The sequence below is a fragment of the Ranitomeya variabilis genome, chromosome 4 (assembly GCF_051348905.1).
Source record: "Ranitomeya variabilis isolate aRanVar5 chromosome 4, aRanVar5.hap1, whole genome shotgun sequence".
NCBI classification, from domain to species: domain Eukaryota; kingdom Metazoa; phylum Chordata; class Amphibia; order Anura; family Dendrobatidae; genus Ranitomeya; species Ranitomeya variabilis.
Genome location: NC_135235.1, coordinates 751,448,882 through 751,465,798, shown reverse-complemented (window position 1 = coordinate 751,465,798; position 16,917 = coordinate 751,448,882). Strand labels below are relative to the sequence as shown.

General features: G+C 46.1%; 1 protein-coding gene across 2 annotated transcripts; it reads right to left on the bottom strand.

Moving 5' to 3' along the window:
- Positions 1 to 1,232: 1,232 nt before the first annotated feature.
- On the bottom strand, positions 1,233 to 16,638 carry SCO1 (synthesis of cytochrome C oxidase 1). 2 transcript variants are annotated; one of them, XM_077254735.1, is made up of 7 exons: positions 16,381 to 16,638; positions 3,029 to 3,136; positions 2,771 to 2,861; positions 2,417 to 2,614; positions 2,149 to 2,241; positions 1,962 to 2,077; positions 1,233 to 1,525 (listed from the first exon to the last, which is right to left on the bottom strand). In XM_077254735.1, exons 1-7 carry the CDS (start codon positions 16,456 to 16,458, stop codon positions 1,391 to 1,393), a joined length of 819 nt encoding a protein of 272 aa, XP_077110850.1. In that variant the 5' UTR covers positions 16,459 to 16,638; the 3' UTR covers positions 1,233 to 1,390. The 2 variants fall into 2 exon arrangements, with proteins under 2 accessions (XP_077110850.1, XP_077110851.1); XM_077254736.1 differs by having other exon boundaries at positions 2,771 to 2,864; positions 16,381 to 16,467.
- Positions 16,639 to 16,917: the final 279 nt, after the last annotated feature.

Sequence of the window (16,917 nt, the reverse complement as noted above, 5' to 3'; positions counted from 1 at the left end):
TATAACTACCATAATACTGCCCCCTATGTACAAGAATATAACTACTATAATACTGCCCCTATGTACAGGAATGTAACTACTATAATACTGCCCCTATGTACAAGAATATAACTACTATAATACTGCCCCGATGTACAAGAATATAACAACCATAATACTGCCCCCTATGTGCAAGAATATAACTACTATAATACTGCCCCTATGTACAGGAATGTAACTACTATAATACTGCCCCCTATGTACAAGAATATAACTACCATAATACTGCCCCTATGTACAAGAATATAACTACTATAATACTGCCCCCTATGTGCAAGAATATAACTACTATAATACTGCCCCCTATGTACAAGAATATAACTACTATAATACTGCCCCCTATGTACAAGAATATAACTACTATAATACTGCCCCTATGTACAAGAATATAACTACTATAATACTGCCCCTATGTACAAGAATATAACTATAATACTGCCCCCTATGTACAAGAATATAACTACTATAATACTGCTATGTACAAGAATATAGCTACTATAATACTGCCCCCTATGTGCAAGAATATAACTACTATAATACTGCTCCTATGTACAAGAATATAACTACTATAATACTGCCCCTATGTACAAGAATATAACTACTATAATACTGCTCCTATGTACAAGAATATAACTACTATAATACTGCTCCTATGTACAATATAACTACTATAATACTGCCCCTATATACAAGAATATAACTACTATAATACTGCTCCTATGTTCAAGAATATAACTACTATAATACTGCTCCTATGTTCAAGAATATAACTACTATAATACTGCTCCTATATACAAGAATATAACTACTATAATACTGCCCCTATGTACAAGAATATAACTACTATAATACTGCTCCTATGTACAATATAACTACTATAATACTGCCCCTATGTACAAGAATATAACTACTATAATACTGCCCCCTATGTATAAGAATATAACTACTATAATATTGCCCCCATGTACAAGAATATAACTACTATAATACTGCCCCTATGTACAAGACTATAACTACTATAATACTGCCCCCTATGTATAAGAATATAACTACTATAATACTGCCCCCTATGTACAAGAATATAACTACTATAATACTGCCCCTATGTACAAGAATATAACTACTATAATACTGTCCTCTATGTACAAGAATATAACTACTATACTATGTATAAAAATAAAACCCAGGACAAGTCTGTAGAAAAATCATTTAATCATATTTATAATTTACAATCATTTCTCGTAGCCGCGCATATATGTATAAAATATACAAAATGGAGAGTGTAAACTGGCAGTCGCCACCTTGGAAGGGGAAGATCTAGTCCACAGTAAACATGGAGGACGCGGTGGAGTTATCGCGCGTTCTGGAATCGCGTCATATGTAGAGCTATGGAGCCGGTGATTTCTGAACTTGTCTTGTTCTGTCCATAATAATCTACAAAGCCGCCATCTGGTCCCACGAGGTACATGACAATGGTATGGTCCACCTGCGGGGGAAGAGAGGATACGGTTACATGGTGGGTGGGAACATTTGATCTCATTGATAACAACGCCAAGACGAAAAGTCAGAGCCCCCACATGTAGTCCTGTCACCTCGAGAGATTTAGATGGGAGGCAAAATAAACATGATACTGTTGGTAAATTAAAGCGTTTTTGGTGGCAGCCAGCAGGGGGCAACCTTTGCTTTATACATTGTTGGGGGCATGGGACTATTTAAAGGAACAGTGCACAATTCCGTGCAGTGCTCGCTCTCGAAACGGTAGCTCAGATATCACATTCACTTTAATAGACACTGAGCTACAAAACCACTATGTCACAGTGTATTAATTAGCTGACAATGGGGGTGGCAGGTGTCGGACCCCCACAGATCTAATAGGTGATTTCAGTTGCCAAGCACGCCCCAGACATGGCCGCTCTACTCACAATGTAGTCGCTATCATCGTCCTTTGGTCCTGGGCTGAAGTACACCCGATACGCCTTGGCCACCTGTTCGATCTGCCCCACCGTGCCGGTCAGACCCACCAATTTTGGAGAGAACTCTGCACAGACAAAAAGTTATTGGGGGTGATATTCACCACGACTTCTCCAGGAGAATTAACCTCCATCATACCTTTAATATAACTGGCGACTGCGTCTTTATCGTCCCGTTCCGGATCAATGGTGATGAACACAGGGGTGAGGTTCGGAACTTTTTTAAGGGCTTCTGAAAGTGTAAGATGGGGGAAGGTCACTACTGACGAAATACTCACATACTTTCCCACTGTGCTCTCTCCCTGGGAAAGGTGAAAAAACAACAATATGGCCACCTCCACAAATCTGTCAGGTCGTGTAGGAGTCTGGGTAAGATGGGGGACAAGGAGAGAATCGAAGCAATTTACCGATCTCGTCCACGACCTGCACCATCTTCTCGATCTCTTCGGGGCAGATGTCTGGGCAGTGTGTGAACCCGAAGTACAGCAGGATCCACTGGCCCAGGAAGTGCTGGTCCGTCTTCGGGAGGCCGTTGTGATCGATTAAAGAGAAGGGTCCGCCAAGTAATGGCTTCCCCAGCGACCGGTTCTTTTCTTTCTCAATCTCTGAGTGAAGAAAAAAAATTAAAATATCCAACCACATGTTAAGAGAAGAAAAAAGTTTTGTCTTATAGGGCCGCCTCATGTCTGCCGACAGGCGTGATTGGCTGCCGACTTTTTTGCTTAGCTGTACGTTCCCCAGTACAACAACTGCAAACTCACTTTCCTCTTTCTCCTTCTTAACGTATTTCATGCCGGCCATCAGCGCTCCTCCTACCGCCACAGTGATCGCCAAGGACTTCCAGGACACCGGCTACTGGGACAGAAGACAGGAAGGGTCAGATGGCCACTTTATATGGAAAGGTCTGAAGGCAGGGGCAAAGTACACCGCCATAGAAGAGACGCGGGAAATGAGCATGCGCCCAAGACTCCCAATGGTGAAGGGGCAACAGAAAGACGTCCACCATCTTGTAGCCTTACCCCTGCTTTTGATTCTCTCTTTTTGTATCCTGGGGGGGGTGGGGGAAGGGTACTCAGCAACCGACCAGAACAGGCGCAGCTCCGCCATGTGTTACCCGGAATATAAATCTGTAGAAATCAACAGCAAAAACCTGTTTTGAATGGTGGCAATAAAGCAGGGGTGGGGTGTAGAATATACGATGGGGTCTTTGATGATGGGGTGTAGTGTTGTGGTGGAGGATATATTAACCCTTCCCGACATGCGCCGTACTAGTACTGTTCTGCGGGACCTGTGTTGCCGTAAACAGTAGTACTAGTATGGCGCACTGATCGCACGGCCTCACACTGAGAACTGCAGCGATTGGGTGCGAGAAATAGCTGTATGTGACAGCTGACACCCCGCAGCAACACCCACGATTGGTGCTAGTGGGCATTTAAACCCTCTAATGCCAGTCAGTAGAAGCCCACTCCCTGTGCACTTCCATCAGGACAACGCGATGCGATTGCGTTGTCCTGATCGCGATGTCCTGATGGTCTCCATGGAGACCCCCGGCCCCAAGATGGCTGTGGGGTCCTTCCGGGTCGTGCAAGGAAGGTGGCTTGTGAGCGTCTCCTTCCCTGCCAGTCAGATCCTGATCTGATGCTATGCAGTGCAGAATATCAGAGCAGCGACCTGATGCTACACAGTGATGTCCCCATCCTGAGACAATGTAAAAAAGTTAAAAAAAAAAAAAATTAAAGTGTAAAAATTGTTTTTTTTTTAAATCCCTAAAGAAAAACACATTTGTCCAATAAATACATTTATGTAAATACAAAACAATAAAAGTACACATATTTGGTATCAGTGTGTCCGGAATGGCCTGCCAGTTAACCCCTTCAGTGAACACCGTAAAAAAATAAAATAAATAAAAAACTAGTAAAAAAAAATGCTTTATCATACCGCCAAACAAAAAGAGCAATAAATGCAGTTATAGCTCTCAGAATAAAGCAATGCAAAAACACTTATTTTTTCTATAAAATAATTTTTATTGTGTAAAAGCGCCAAGACATAAAAAAATACATAACTGAGGTATCGCTGTAATCGTACTGACCCGAAGAATAAAACTGCTTTATCAATTTTCCCAAACGTGGAACGGTATAACAAAAAAACCAAAAAGCAATTCCTGAATTGCTGGATTTTGTTCATTCTGTCTCCCAAAAATCAGAATAGAAAGCGATGAAAAAATGTCATGTGCCCGAAAATGGTACCAATAAAAATTTCAGCTCATCCCGCAAAAAAACAAAACATCACATGACTCTGTGGGCCAAAATATGGAAAAATTATAGCTCTCAAATTGTGGTAATACAAAAACTAATTTTCCCAATAAAAAGCATCTTTTACTGCGTGACAGAGCCAAACATAAAAACCCGATATAAATCTGGTATCGCTGTAATCGCACCGACCCGAAGAATAAAGTCGCCTAATCACTTATACCGCATGAGGAACGGTGTAAAAAATAAATAAAACCAATACTTAACATGCTGTTGATTTTTTCATTCAGCCTCCCAAAGATCGCAGTAAGGCTCTGTGCACATTTATCCTGCCCTCTGCGCTGAGCGCTTACACGGGGGTTTCCTTGTAAATCTCTGAAATACGTGATTCAGACAGTACTCCCGTTGGAAGATTCCCTATAATGAGGGAGATGGAGGCACTGTGGACACCAAAGGACCTGCGATCTGGCGGTGTCCGTCTTTTTAGGATTGCATAAAAGTGCAGTCAGTCACAGTTTTGTGGACTTCTGACAAGAAGGACACCTCTGAACAGAGTCCAGATGGAGCCTGATAGTGAATGGATCCCTCAGGGGTTTCATCTGTCAGGTCTCTCAAGAGATTTAGATGGAAACCCCAAAGAAAGTGCTCAGCGTAGAGCGCAGGATAAGTGTGATCCCAAACGTTATGTAAAATGTTCCCAATAAAAGCTTCAACTCAATCCACAAAAAAAAGTCCCCACTCAGGTCTGTCATCTGTTAACGGAAAATATAGGGGGCTTCCACATTACTGGTAGCACAAAGGCTCTGGAAACGCTAAATGGCTATTCTCCCCCCAGAAGAAATTCAGCAAATTCTCCGTTCCCAAATCCAAATTTCCTCCTCCCTTCTGAGCCCCAGTGTGTCTAAACCACATTTAGAGTCCACATGTTTGGGATTTCTGTAGTGATGAGAGCCCGCCTAACTTACGGGTGCGTGTCTTCAGAAGCGTGAGCCGGGCATAATGTATTGGTGACTGCAACGTACTGGTCCCCGCAACAATTGCCAATTAGACACACAATACACAGGGTAAGCCTAGTTAAACCCTATGCTCATCGGGAGATATATACCTTATCGGTCTCTACAACGTACTGGTCACTACAGCGTGCTGGTCACTACAGCATTCTGGTGAGTACAACGTACTGGTGACTACAGCATACTGGTCACTACAGAGGCAGTTTGAAATTTTCACTCAGCAACATCCACTGCTGCTTGTTTCTGGAAAACACCCACTGAGTCAAAATCGTCACTACATCTGTAGATAAATGCCCATAGGGTTGTAATTTCCAAAATGGGGTCACTTGAGGGGGAATTCTGCTTTTCTATGGAATCCGCAAACTCTTCTAGGAAAATCTGCGCTCCAGGGGAAAATCTGCGCTCCAGGAGGCAAATAGTCCTCCGTGCTTCCCGAGTCTCTCCGTATCGCTAAGTAGCACTGTACTGCCACATATGGGGTATTTCTACATTCATCAGAAATTGTGGGACAAAATCTGGTGCCATTTTTACCCATTTCCCTGTGTGAAAATGTAAAATTTGCGGCAAACACCATCTTGGTGGTAAAAATGTAGAATTATTTTTTCTTCACTGCCCAATGGTATAAAAGTTTTTGAGGGGTGCAGGAGGGGGAGGGGTGTATTCTGGGGTGCAGTATACATTGGGAAGATGTGCAGTGTATATTGGGAGAGGGGTGAGGTATATATTGGGAAGATGTGCAGTATATGTTGGGAGAGGGGTGCGGTATATATTGGGGGTGGGTGTGTTCTGGGTGCAGTATATATTGGTGAAGGGGTGTAGGATATATTGGGGGAGGAGAGCGGTATATATATATATATATATATATATATATATATATATTGGGGGAGGAGTGTATTCTAGGTGCAGTATATATTGGGGGAGGGGTGCTGTATATATATATTGGGGGAGGGGTGTATTCTAGGTGCACTATATATTGGGGGAGAGGTGCAGTATATATATATTGGGGAGGGGTGTATTCTGGGTGCAGTATATATTGGGTGAGGGGTGATGTATATATATATATTGGGGAGGGGTGTATTCTAGGTGCAGTATATATTGGGGGAGGGGTGCTGTATATATACATTGGGGAGGGGTGTATTCTAGGTGCAGTATATATTGGGGGAGGGGTGCTGTATATATATATTGGGGAAGGGTGTATTCTGAGTGCAGTATATATTGGGGGAGGGGTGCAGTGTATATATATATTGGGGAGGGGTGTATTCTAGGTGCAGTATATGTTGGGAGAGGGGTGCGGTATATATTGGGGGTGGGTGTGTTCTGGGTGCAGTATATATTGGTGAAGGGGTGTAGGATATATTGGGGGAGGAGAGCGGTATATAAATAAATATATATATATATATATATATATATATATATATATATATATATATATTGGGGGAGGAGTGTATTCTAGGTGCAGTATATATTGGGGGAGGGGTGCTGTATATATATATTGGGGGAGGGGTGTATTCTAGGTGCACTATATATTGGGGGAGAGGTGCAGTATATATATATTGGGGAGGGGTGTATTCTGGGTGCAGTATATATTGGGTGAGGGGTGATGTATATATATATATTGGGGAGGGGTGTATTCTAGGTGCAGTATATATTGGGGGAGGGGTGCTGTATATATATATTGGGGAAGGGTGTATTCTGAGTGCAGTATATATTGGGGGAGGGGTGCAGTGTATATATATATTGGGGAGGGGTGTATTCTAGGTGCAGTATATATTGGGGGAGGGGTGCAGTATATGTATATACAGTGCCTACAAGTAGTATTCAACCCCCTGCAGATTTAGCAGGTTTACACATTTGGAATTAACTTGGCATTGTGACATTTGGACTGTAGATCAGCCTGGAAGTGTGAAATGCACTGCAGCAAAAAAGAATGTTATTTCTTTGTTTATTTATTTTTTTTAATTGTGAAAAACCCCCAGAATTCTGTTTGGTTCCCCTAAAGTATTAAGAAGTAGTTCAGGCACAAAGAACAATGAGCTTCACATGTTTGGATTAATTATCTCTTTATCCAGCCTTTTCTGACTATTTAAGACCCTCCCCAAACTTGTGAACAGCACTCATACATGGTCAACATGGGAACATGGGAAAGACAAAGGAGCATTCCAAGGCCATCAGAGACAAGATCGTGGAGGGTCACAAGGCTGGCAAGGGGTACAAAACCCTTTCCAAGGAGTTGGGCCTACCTGTCTCCACTGTTGGGAGCATCATCCGGAAGTGGAAGGCTTATGGAACTACTGTTAGCCTTCCATGGCCTGGACAGCCTTTGAAAGTTTCCTACCGTGCCGAGGCCAGGCTTGTCCGAAGAGTCAAGGCTAACCCAAGGACAACAAGGAAGGAGCTCCGGGAAGATCTCATGGCAGTGGGGACATTGGTTTCAGTCAATACCATAAGTAACATACTCCACCACAATGGTCTCCGTTCCAGACGAACCCGTAAGGTACCTTTACTTTCAAAGCGTCATGTCAAGGCTCGTCTACAGTTTGCTCATGATCACTTGGAGGACTCTGAGACTGACTGGTTCAAGGTTCCCTGGTCTGATGAGACCAAGATCGAGATCTTTGGTGCCAACCACACACGTGATGTTTGGAGACTGGATGGCACTGCATACGACCCCAAGAATACCATCCCTACAGTCAAGCATGGTGGTGGCAGCATCATGCTGTGGGGCTGTTTGTCAGCCAAGGGGCCTGGCCATCTGGTCCGCATCCATGGGAAGATGGATAGCACGGCCTACCTGGAGATTTTGGCCAAGAACCTCCGCTCCTCCATCAAGGATCTTAAGATGGGTCGTCATTTCATCTTCCAACAAGACAACGACCCAAAGCACACAGCCAAGAAAACCAAGGCCTGGTTCAAGAGGCAAAAAATCAAGGTGTTGCAGTGGCCTAGTCAGTCTCCTGACCTTAACCCAATTGAAAACTTGTGGAAGGAGCTCAAGATTAAAGTCCACATGAGACACCCAAAGAACCTAGATAACTTGGAGAAGATCTACATGGAGGAGTGGGCCAAGATAACTCCAGAGACCTGTGCCGGCCTGATCAGGTCTTATAAAAGACGATTATTAGCTGTAATTGCAAACAAAGGTTATTCCACTAAATATTAAACCTAGGGGTTGAATAATAATTGACCCACACTTTTATGTTTAAAATTTATAAAAATTTAACTGAGCAACAAAACTTTTTGGTTTGTAAGATTTATGCATCTGTTAATAAATCCTGCTCTTGTTTGAAGTTTGAAGGCTCTAACTTATTTGCATCTTATTAAACCTGCTAAATCTGCAGGGGGCTGAATACTACTTGTAGGCACTGTATATATATATATGGGCGAGGGGTGTATTCTGGGTGCAGTATATATTGGGGGAGGGGTCCAATATATATATATTGGGGAAGGGTGTATTCTAGGTGCACTATATATTGGGGGAGGGGTGCTGTATATATATATATACTAGACTGTGGCCCGATTCTAACGCATCGGGTATTCTAGAATATGCATCATGTCCCCGTAGTATATGGACAATGATGATTCCAGAATTCGCGGCAGACTGTGCCCGTCGCTGATTGGTCGAGGCAACCTTTATGACATCATCGTCGCCATGGCAACAATTATGACATCTATGTCGATATTGTGCCCGTCGCTGATTGGTCGAGGCCTGGCGGCCTCGACCAATCAGAGACGCGGGATTTCCAGGACAGACAGACAGACAGACAGACAGACAGAAAGACAGACAGACAGACAGACAGACGGAAAAACCCTTAGACAATTATATATATAGATATATTGGGGGAAGGGTGTATTCTAGGTGCATTATATATTGGGTGAGGGGTGCTGTATGTATATATATAGATATATATATACCGTATTTTCCGGCGTACAAGACGACTTTTTAACCCCTGAAAATCTTCTTAAAAGTCGGGGGTCGTCTTGTACGCCGGGAATCGCCTTGTACGCCGGGTGTATATGGTGGGTGGGGGGGGGAGTGATCCTGATGACGACGAGGGGGCGTCTCACAGAAAAGTGAGTATCCCCCATTACCTTATCATAGCGCTGCAGCGTGGGGTCTCTGTGCTGGGAGCGGCGGCGGCTGCTGTGCTGTGGCGGCTCCTCTTCTGCAGTGTGGGGCCTGTGGGGCGGTGGCGGCGGCGGCGTATCTTCATGCAGTGGGGGCTCCTCCGGCATCTCAGCCTGGAAGCCCCGCCGGCAACTCCATCGGTACAATGCGCTGGCCTCCGGGAAAATGGCCGCTGCTTAGATTCAGATCTCGTTGAGATCTGAATCTGAGCATGCGCAGCCCCCAGCGGCCGGGCCACCGCATCGCACCTATTGAGCTGCCTCCGGGAAAATGGCCACTGCTCAGATTCAGATCTCGTCTCCCGAGATCTCGGGACGAGATCTGAATCTGAGCAGCGGCCATTTTCCCGGAGGCCACCTGACCGCATTGTACCCATGGAGTTGCCGGCGGGGCTTCCAGTCTTTGAGATGCCGGAGGAGCCCCGACTGTATGAAGATACGCCGCCGCCACCGCCCCACAGCACCAGAGGCCCCACACTGCAGAAGAGGAGCCGCCACAGCACAGCACAGCACAGCACAGCACAGCACAGCAGCCGCCGCTCCCAGCACAGAGACCCCACGCTGCAGCGCTATGATAAGGTAATGGGGGATACTCACTTTCCTGTGAGACGCCCCCTCGTCCTCATCAGGATCACTCCCCCCCCCCAAAAGGCACATATTCACCGGCCCTATAAGACGACATAGGGTGTATAAGAAGACCCCCGACTTTTAAGAAGATTTTATTTTTTAACTGGTAAAGTTGGGGGGTCGTCTTATACGCCCAGTCGTCTTATACGCCGGAAAATACGGTATATATATACTAGATTGTGGCCCGATTCTAACGCATCGGGTATTCTAGAATATGCATGTCCCCGTTGTATATGGACAATGATGATTCCAGAATTCGTGGCAGACTGTGCTCGTCGCTGATTGGTTGAGGCAACCTTTATGACATCATCATCGTCATGCTGTGCCCGTCGCTGATTGGTCGAGGCCTGGCGGCAGACTGTGCCCGTCGCTGATTGGTCGAGGCAACCTTACATGACATCATCGTCGCCATGGGAACTATTATGACATCTACGTCGATACTGTGCCCGTCGCTGATTGGTCGAGGCCTGGCGGCCTCGACCAATTAGAGACGTGGGATTTCCATTATGACATCGTTGCCATGCTGTGCCGTCTCTGATTGGTCGAGGCCTGGCGGGATTTCCAGGACAGACAGACAGACAGACAGAAAGACAGACAGACAGACAGACGGAAAAACCCTTAGACAATTAGATATATAGATATATAGATATATATATATATATATATATATATATATATATATATATATTGGGGGAGGGGTGTATTCTGGGTGCAGTATATATTGGGGGAGGGGTCCAATATACGTATATATATGGGGGAGGGGTGTATTCTAGGTGCAGTATATATTGGGGGAGGGGTGCAGTATATGTATATACATATATATATGGGGGAGGGATGTATTCTGGGTGCAGTATATATTGGGGGAGGGGTGCTGTATATATATATTGGGGGAGGGGTGTATTCTGGGTGCACTATATATTGGGGGAGGGGTGCTGTATATATATATTGGGGGAAGGGTGTATTCTAGGTGCATTATATATTGGGGGAGGGGTGCTGTATATATATATTGGGGAAAAGGTGTATTCTGAGTGCAGTATATATTGGGGGAGGGGTGCTGTATATATATATATTGGGGGAAGGGTGTATTCTGGGTGCACTATATATTGGGGTAGGGGTGTATTCTAGGTGCACTATATATTGGGGGAGGGGTGTATTCTGAGTGCAGTATATATTGGGGGAGGGGTGTATTCTGGGTGTACTATATATTGGGGGAGGGGTGTATTGTGGGTGCACTATATATTGGGGGAGGGGTGTATTGTGGGTGCACTATATATTGGGGGAGGGGTGTATTCTGGGTGCACTATATATTGGGGGAGGGGTGTATTCTGGGTGCACTATATATTGGGGGAGGGGTGTATTCTGGGTGTAGTATATATTGGGGGAGGGGTGTATTCTGGGTGTACTATATATTGGGGGAGGGGTGTATTCTGGGTGTACTATATATTGGGGGAGGGGTGTATTCTGGGTGCACTATATATTGGGGGAGGGGTGTATTCTGGGTGTAGTATATATTGGGGGAGGGGTGTATTCTGGGTGCACTATATATTGGGGGAGGGGTGTATTCTGGGTGTAGTATATATTGGGGGAGGGGTGTATTCTGGGTGCACTATATATTGGGGGAGGGGTGTATTCTGGGTGCACTATATATTGGGGGAGGGGTGTATTCTGGGTGTAGTATATATTGGGGGAGGGTTGTATTCTGGGTGTACTATATATTGGGGGAGGGGTGTATTCTGGGTGCACTATATATTGGGGGAGGGGTGTATTCTGGGTGTACTATATATTGGGGGAGGGGTGTATTCTGGGTGCACTATATTTTGGGGGAGGGGTGTATTCTGGGTGCAGTATATATTGGGGGAGGGGTGTATTCTGGGTGCACTATATATTGGGGTAGGGGTGTATTCTGGGTGCACTATATATTGGGGGAGGGGTGTATTCTGGGTGCACTATATATTGGGGGAGGGGTGTATTCTGGGTGCACTATATATTGGGGGAGGGGTGCAGTATATATATATTGGGGAGGGGTGTATTCTGGGTGCACTATATATTGGGGGAGGGGTGTATTGTGGGTGCACTATATATTGGGGAGGGGTGTATTCTGGGTGTAGTATATATTGGGGGAGGGGTGTATTCTGGGTGTACTATATATTGGGGGAGGGGTGTATTGTGGGTGCACTATATATTGGGGGAGGGGTGTATTCTGGGTGCACTATATATTGGGGGAGGGGTGTATTGTGGGTGCACTATATATTGGGGGAGGGGTGTATTCTGGGTGCACTATATATTGGGGGAGGGGTGTATTGTGGGTGCACTATATATTGGGGGAGGGGTGTATTCTGGGTGTACTATATATTGGGGGAGGGGTGTATTGTGGGTGCACTATATATTGGGGGAGGGGTGTATTCTGGGTGTACTATATATTGGGGGAGGGGTGTATTCTGGGTGTACTATATATTGGGGGAGGGGTGTATTGTGGGTGCACTATATATTGGGGGAGGGGTGTATTCTGGGTGCACTATATATTGGGGGAGGGGTGTATTCTGGGTGCACTATATATTGGGGGAGGGGTGTATTCTGGGTGTAGTATATATTGGGGAGGGGTGTATTCTAGGTGCACTATACATTGGGGGAGGGGTGTATTCTGGGTGTACTATATATTGGGGGAGGGGTGTATTCTGGGTGTAGTATATATTGGGGGAGGGGTGTATTCTGGGTGTACTATACATTGGGGGAGGGGTGTATTCTGGGTGTACTATACATTGGGGGAGGGGTGTATTCTGGGTGTAGTATATATTGGGGGAGGGGTGTATTCTGGGTGTACTATATATTGGGGGAGGGGTGTATTCTGGGTGTACTATATATTGGGGGAGGGGTGTATTCTGGGTGTACTATATATTGGGGGAGGGGTGTATTCTGGGTGCACTATATATTGGGGGAGGGGTGTATTCTGGGTGTAGTATATATTGGGGGAGGGGTGTATTCTGGGTGTACTATATATTGGGGGAGGGGTGTATTGTGGGTGCACTATATATTGGGGGAGGGGTGTATTCTGGGTGTACTATATATTGGGGGAGGGGTGTATTCTGGGTGCACTATATATTGGGGAGGGGTGTATTGTGGGTGCACTATATATTGGGGGAGGGGTGTATTCTGGGTGTACTATATATTGGGGGAGGGGTGTATTGTGGGTGCACTATATATTGGGGGAGGGGTGTATTCTGGGTGCACTATATATTGGGGGAGGGGTGTATTCTGGGTGCACTATATATTGGGGGAGGGGTGTATTGTGGGTGCACTATATATTGGGGGAGGGGTGTATTCTGGGTGCACTATATATTGGGGGAGGGGTGTATTGTGGGTGTACTATATATTGGGGGAGGGGTGTATTCTGGGTGTACTATATATTGGGGGAGGGGTGTATTCTGGGTGTACTATATATTGGGGGAGGGGTGTATTCTGGGTGTACTATATATTGGGGGAGGGGTGTATTCTGGGTGCACTATATATTGGGGGAGGGGTGTATTCTGGGTGTAGTATATATTGGGGGAGGGGTGTATTCTGGGTGTACTATATATTGGGGGAGGGGTGTATTGTGGGTGCACTATATATTGGGGGAGGGGTGTATTGTGGGTGTAGTATATATTGGGGGAGGGGTGTATTCTGGGTGTACTATATATTGGGGGAGGGGTGTATTCTGGGTGTACTATATATTGGGGGAGGGGTGTATTGTGGGTGCACTATATATTGGGGGAGGGGTGTATTGTGGGTGCACTATATATTGGGGGAGGGGTGTATTCTGGGTGCACTATATATTGGGGGAGGGGTGTATTGTGGGTGCACTATATATTGGGGGAGGGGTGTATTCTGGGTGCACTATATATTGGGGGAGGGGTGTATTGTGGGTGCACTATATATTGGGGGAGGGGTGTATTCTGGGTGTAGTATATATTGGGGAGGGGTGTATTCTGGGTGTAGTATATATTGGGGGAGGGGTGTATTCTGGGTGCACTATATATTGGGGGAGGGGTGTATTCTGGGTGCACTATATATTGGGGGAGGGGTGTATTCTAGGTGCACTATACATTGGGGGAGGGGTGTATTCTGGGTGTACTATATATTGGGGGAGGGGTGTATTCTGGGTGTAGTATATATTGGGGGAGGGGTGTATTCTGGGTGTAGTATATATTGGGGGAGGGGTGTATTCTGGGTGTACTATATATTGGGGGAGGGGTGTATTGTGGGTGCACTATATATTGGGGGAGGGGTGTATTCTGGGTGTACTATATATTGGGGGAGGGGTGTATTGTGGGTGCACTATATATTGGGGGAGGGGTGTATTGTGGGTGCACTATATATTGGGGGAGGGGTGTATTCTGGGTGTAGTATATATTGGGGGAGGGGTGTATTCTGGGTGTACTATATATTGGGGGAGGGGTGTATTCTGGGTGTACTATATATTGGGGGAGGGGTGTATTGTGGGTGCACTATATATTGGGGAGGGGTGTATTCTGGGTGCACTATATATTGGGGGAGGGGTGCAGTATATATATATTGGGGAGGGGTGTATTCTGGGTGCAGTATATATTGGGGGAGGGGTGCAGTATATATATTGGGGAGGGGTGTATTCTGGGTGCACTATATATTGGGGGAGGGGTGCAGTATATATATATTGGGGAGGGGTGTATTCTGGGTGCACTATATATTGGGGGAGGGGTGTATTGTGGGTGTAGTATATATTGGGGGAGGGGTGTATTCTGGGTGTACTATATATTGGGGGAGGGGTGTATTGTGGGTGCACTATATATTGGGGGAGGGGGTGTATTCTGGGTGCACTATATATTGGGGGAGGGGTGTATTCTGGGTGTACTATATATTGGGGGAGGGGTGTATTCTGGGTGCACTATGTATTGGGGGAGGGGTGCAGTATGTATATATATATATATTGGGGGAGGGGTGTATTCTGGGTGCAGTATATATTGGGGGAGGGGTGCACTATATATTGGGGGAGGGGTGTATTCTGGGTGCAGTATATATTGGGGGAGGGGTGTATTCTGGGTGCAGTATATATTGGGGGAGGGGTGCACTATATATTGGGGGAGGGGTGTATTTTGGGTGCACTATGTATTGGGGGAGGGGTGTATTGTGGGTGCACTATATATTGGGGGAGGGGTGTATTCTGGGTGCACTATGTATTGGGGGAGGGGTGCAGTATGTATATATATATATATATTGGGGGAGGGGTGTATTCTGGGTGCAGTATATATTGGGGGAGGGGTGCACTATATATTGGGGGAGGGGTGTATTCTGGGTGCAGTATATATTGGGGGAGGGGTGCACTATATATTGGGGGAGGGGTGTATTCTGGGTGCAGTATATATTGGGGGAGGGGTGCACTATATATTGGGGGAGGGGTGTATTCTGGGTGCAGTATATATTGGGGGAGGGGTGCACTATATATTGGGGGAGGGGTGTATTCTGGGTGTAGTATATATTGGGGGAGGGGTGTATTGTGGGTGCACTATATATTGGGGGAGGGGTGTATTCTGGGTGCAGTATATATTGGGGGAGGGGTGTATTCTGGGTGCACTATATATTGGGGGAGGGGTGTATTCTGGGTGTACTATATATTGGGGGAGGGGTGTATTCTGGTTGTAGTATATATTGGGGGAGGGGTGTATTCTGGGTGTACTATATATTGGGGGAGGGGTGTATTCTGGGTGTAGTATATATTGGGGGAGGGGTGTATTCTGGGTGTACTATATATTGGGGGAGGGGTGTATTCTGGGTGCAGTATATATTGGGGGAGGGGTGCACTATATATTGGGGGAGGGGTGTATTCTGGGTGCAGTATATATTGGGGGAGGGGTGCACTATATATTGGGGGAGGGGTGTATTCTGGGTGTAGTATATATTGGGGGAGGGGTGTATTCTGGGTGTACTATATATTGGGGGAGGGGTGTATTCTGGGTGTACTATATATTGGGGGAGGGGTGTATTCTGGGTGCACTATGTATTGGGGGAGGGGTGCAGTATATATATTGGGGAGGGGTGTATTCTGGGTGCACTATATATTGGGGGAGGGGTGTATTCTGGGTGCACTATATATTGGGGGAGGGGTGCACTATGTATTGGGGGAGGGGTGTATTCTGGGTGCACTATGTATTGGGGGAGGGGTGCAGTATATATATTGGGGAGGGGTGTATTCTGGGTGCACTATATATTGGGGGAGGGGTGTATTGTGGGTGCACTATATATTGGGGGAGGGGTGTACTATATATTGGGGGAGGGGTGTATTCTGGGTGCACTATGTATTGGGGGAGGGGTGCAGTATATATATATTGGGGGAGGGTCAGCACTCACCCTGCAGCAGACCGGGAGACCCCACGTTATTCCTCTCGGGCTCAGCCGCGCACACAGCACCGCACACTGAGCCGCCATGACATCACTGACCTCCAGCCTCAGGGGACCAGCACTTCCGGTGTGCGCTCCTCTCCGTTCCGCCCTGACACAGCTCCTGTCATTATAGTTCCGGGCTCATAACAGCAAGGTGAAAAGTGATATTCTGCGAACTCCAGTAATGAGAGACGAGAGTCAGTGAGTCACCGCGCACATCTGCGATCATCTCCATAGAGCAGGAGAGCCGGGACATGCGGTGATGTCTCCCATACATCCGGCTATTACATAATGCAGCTGAGGAGCCATGGCGTCTGACATATCTGCCCCTCACAGATCTGGAAATAACTGCCCCTCACAGATCTGGAAATAACTGCCCCTCACAGATCTGGAAATAACTGCCCCACGTACTGTAGGGGACTGCGGCACAGAACATAAACAGGGAAATCCTCCTCATACATCTGGGGGCACCTGAAGCAAATACCCCTCATAGATCAGGTATTG

Excerpts from the sequence above, each read along its gene's own strand:
- SCO1 (XM_077254735.1), bottom strand. The coding sequence starts at position 16,458 with ATGGCGGCTCAGTGTGCGGTGCTGTGTGCGCGGCTGAGCCCGAGAGGA. Across the intron at positions 2,862-3,028 it reads AGAGAGAATCAAAAGCAGGG|CCGGTGTCCTGGAAGTCCTT; the intron begins GTAAGGCTACAA and ends CTGTCCCAGTAG. Across the intron at positions 1,526-1,961 it reads ACGATGATAGCGACTACATT|GTGGACCATACCATTGTCAT; the intron begins GTGAGTAGAGCG and ends CTTCCCCCGCAG.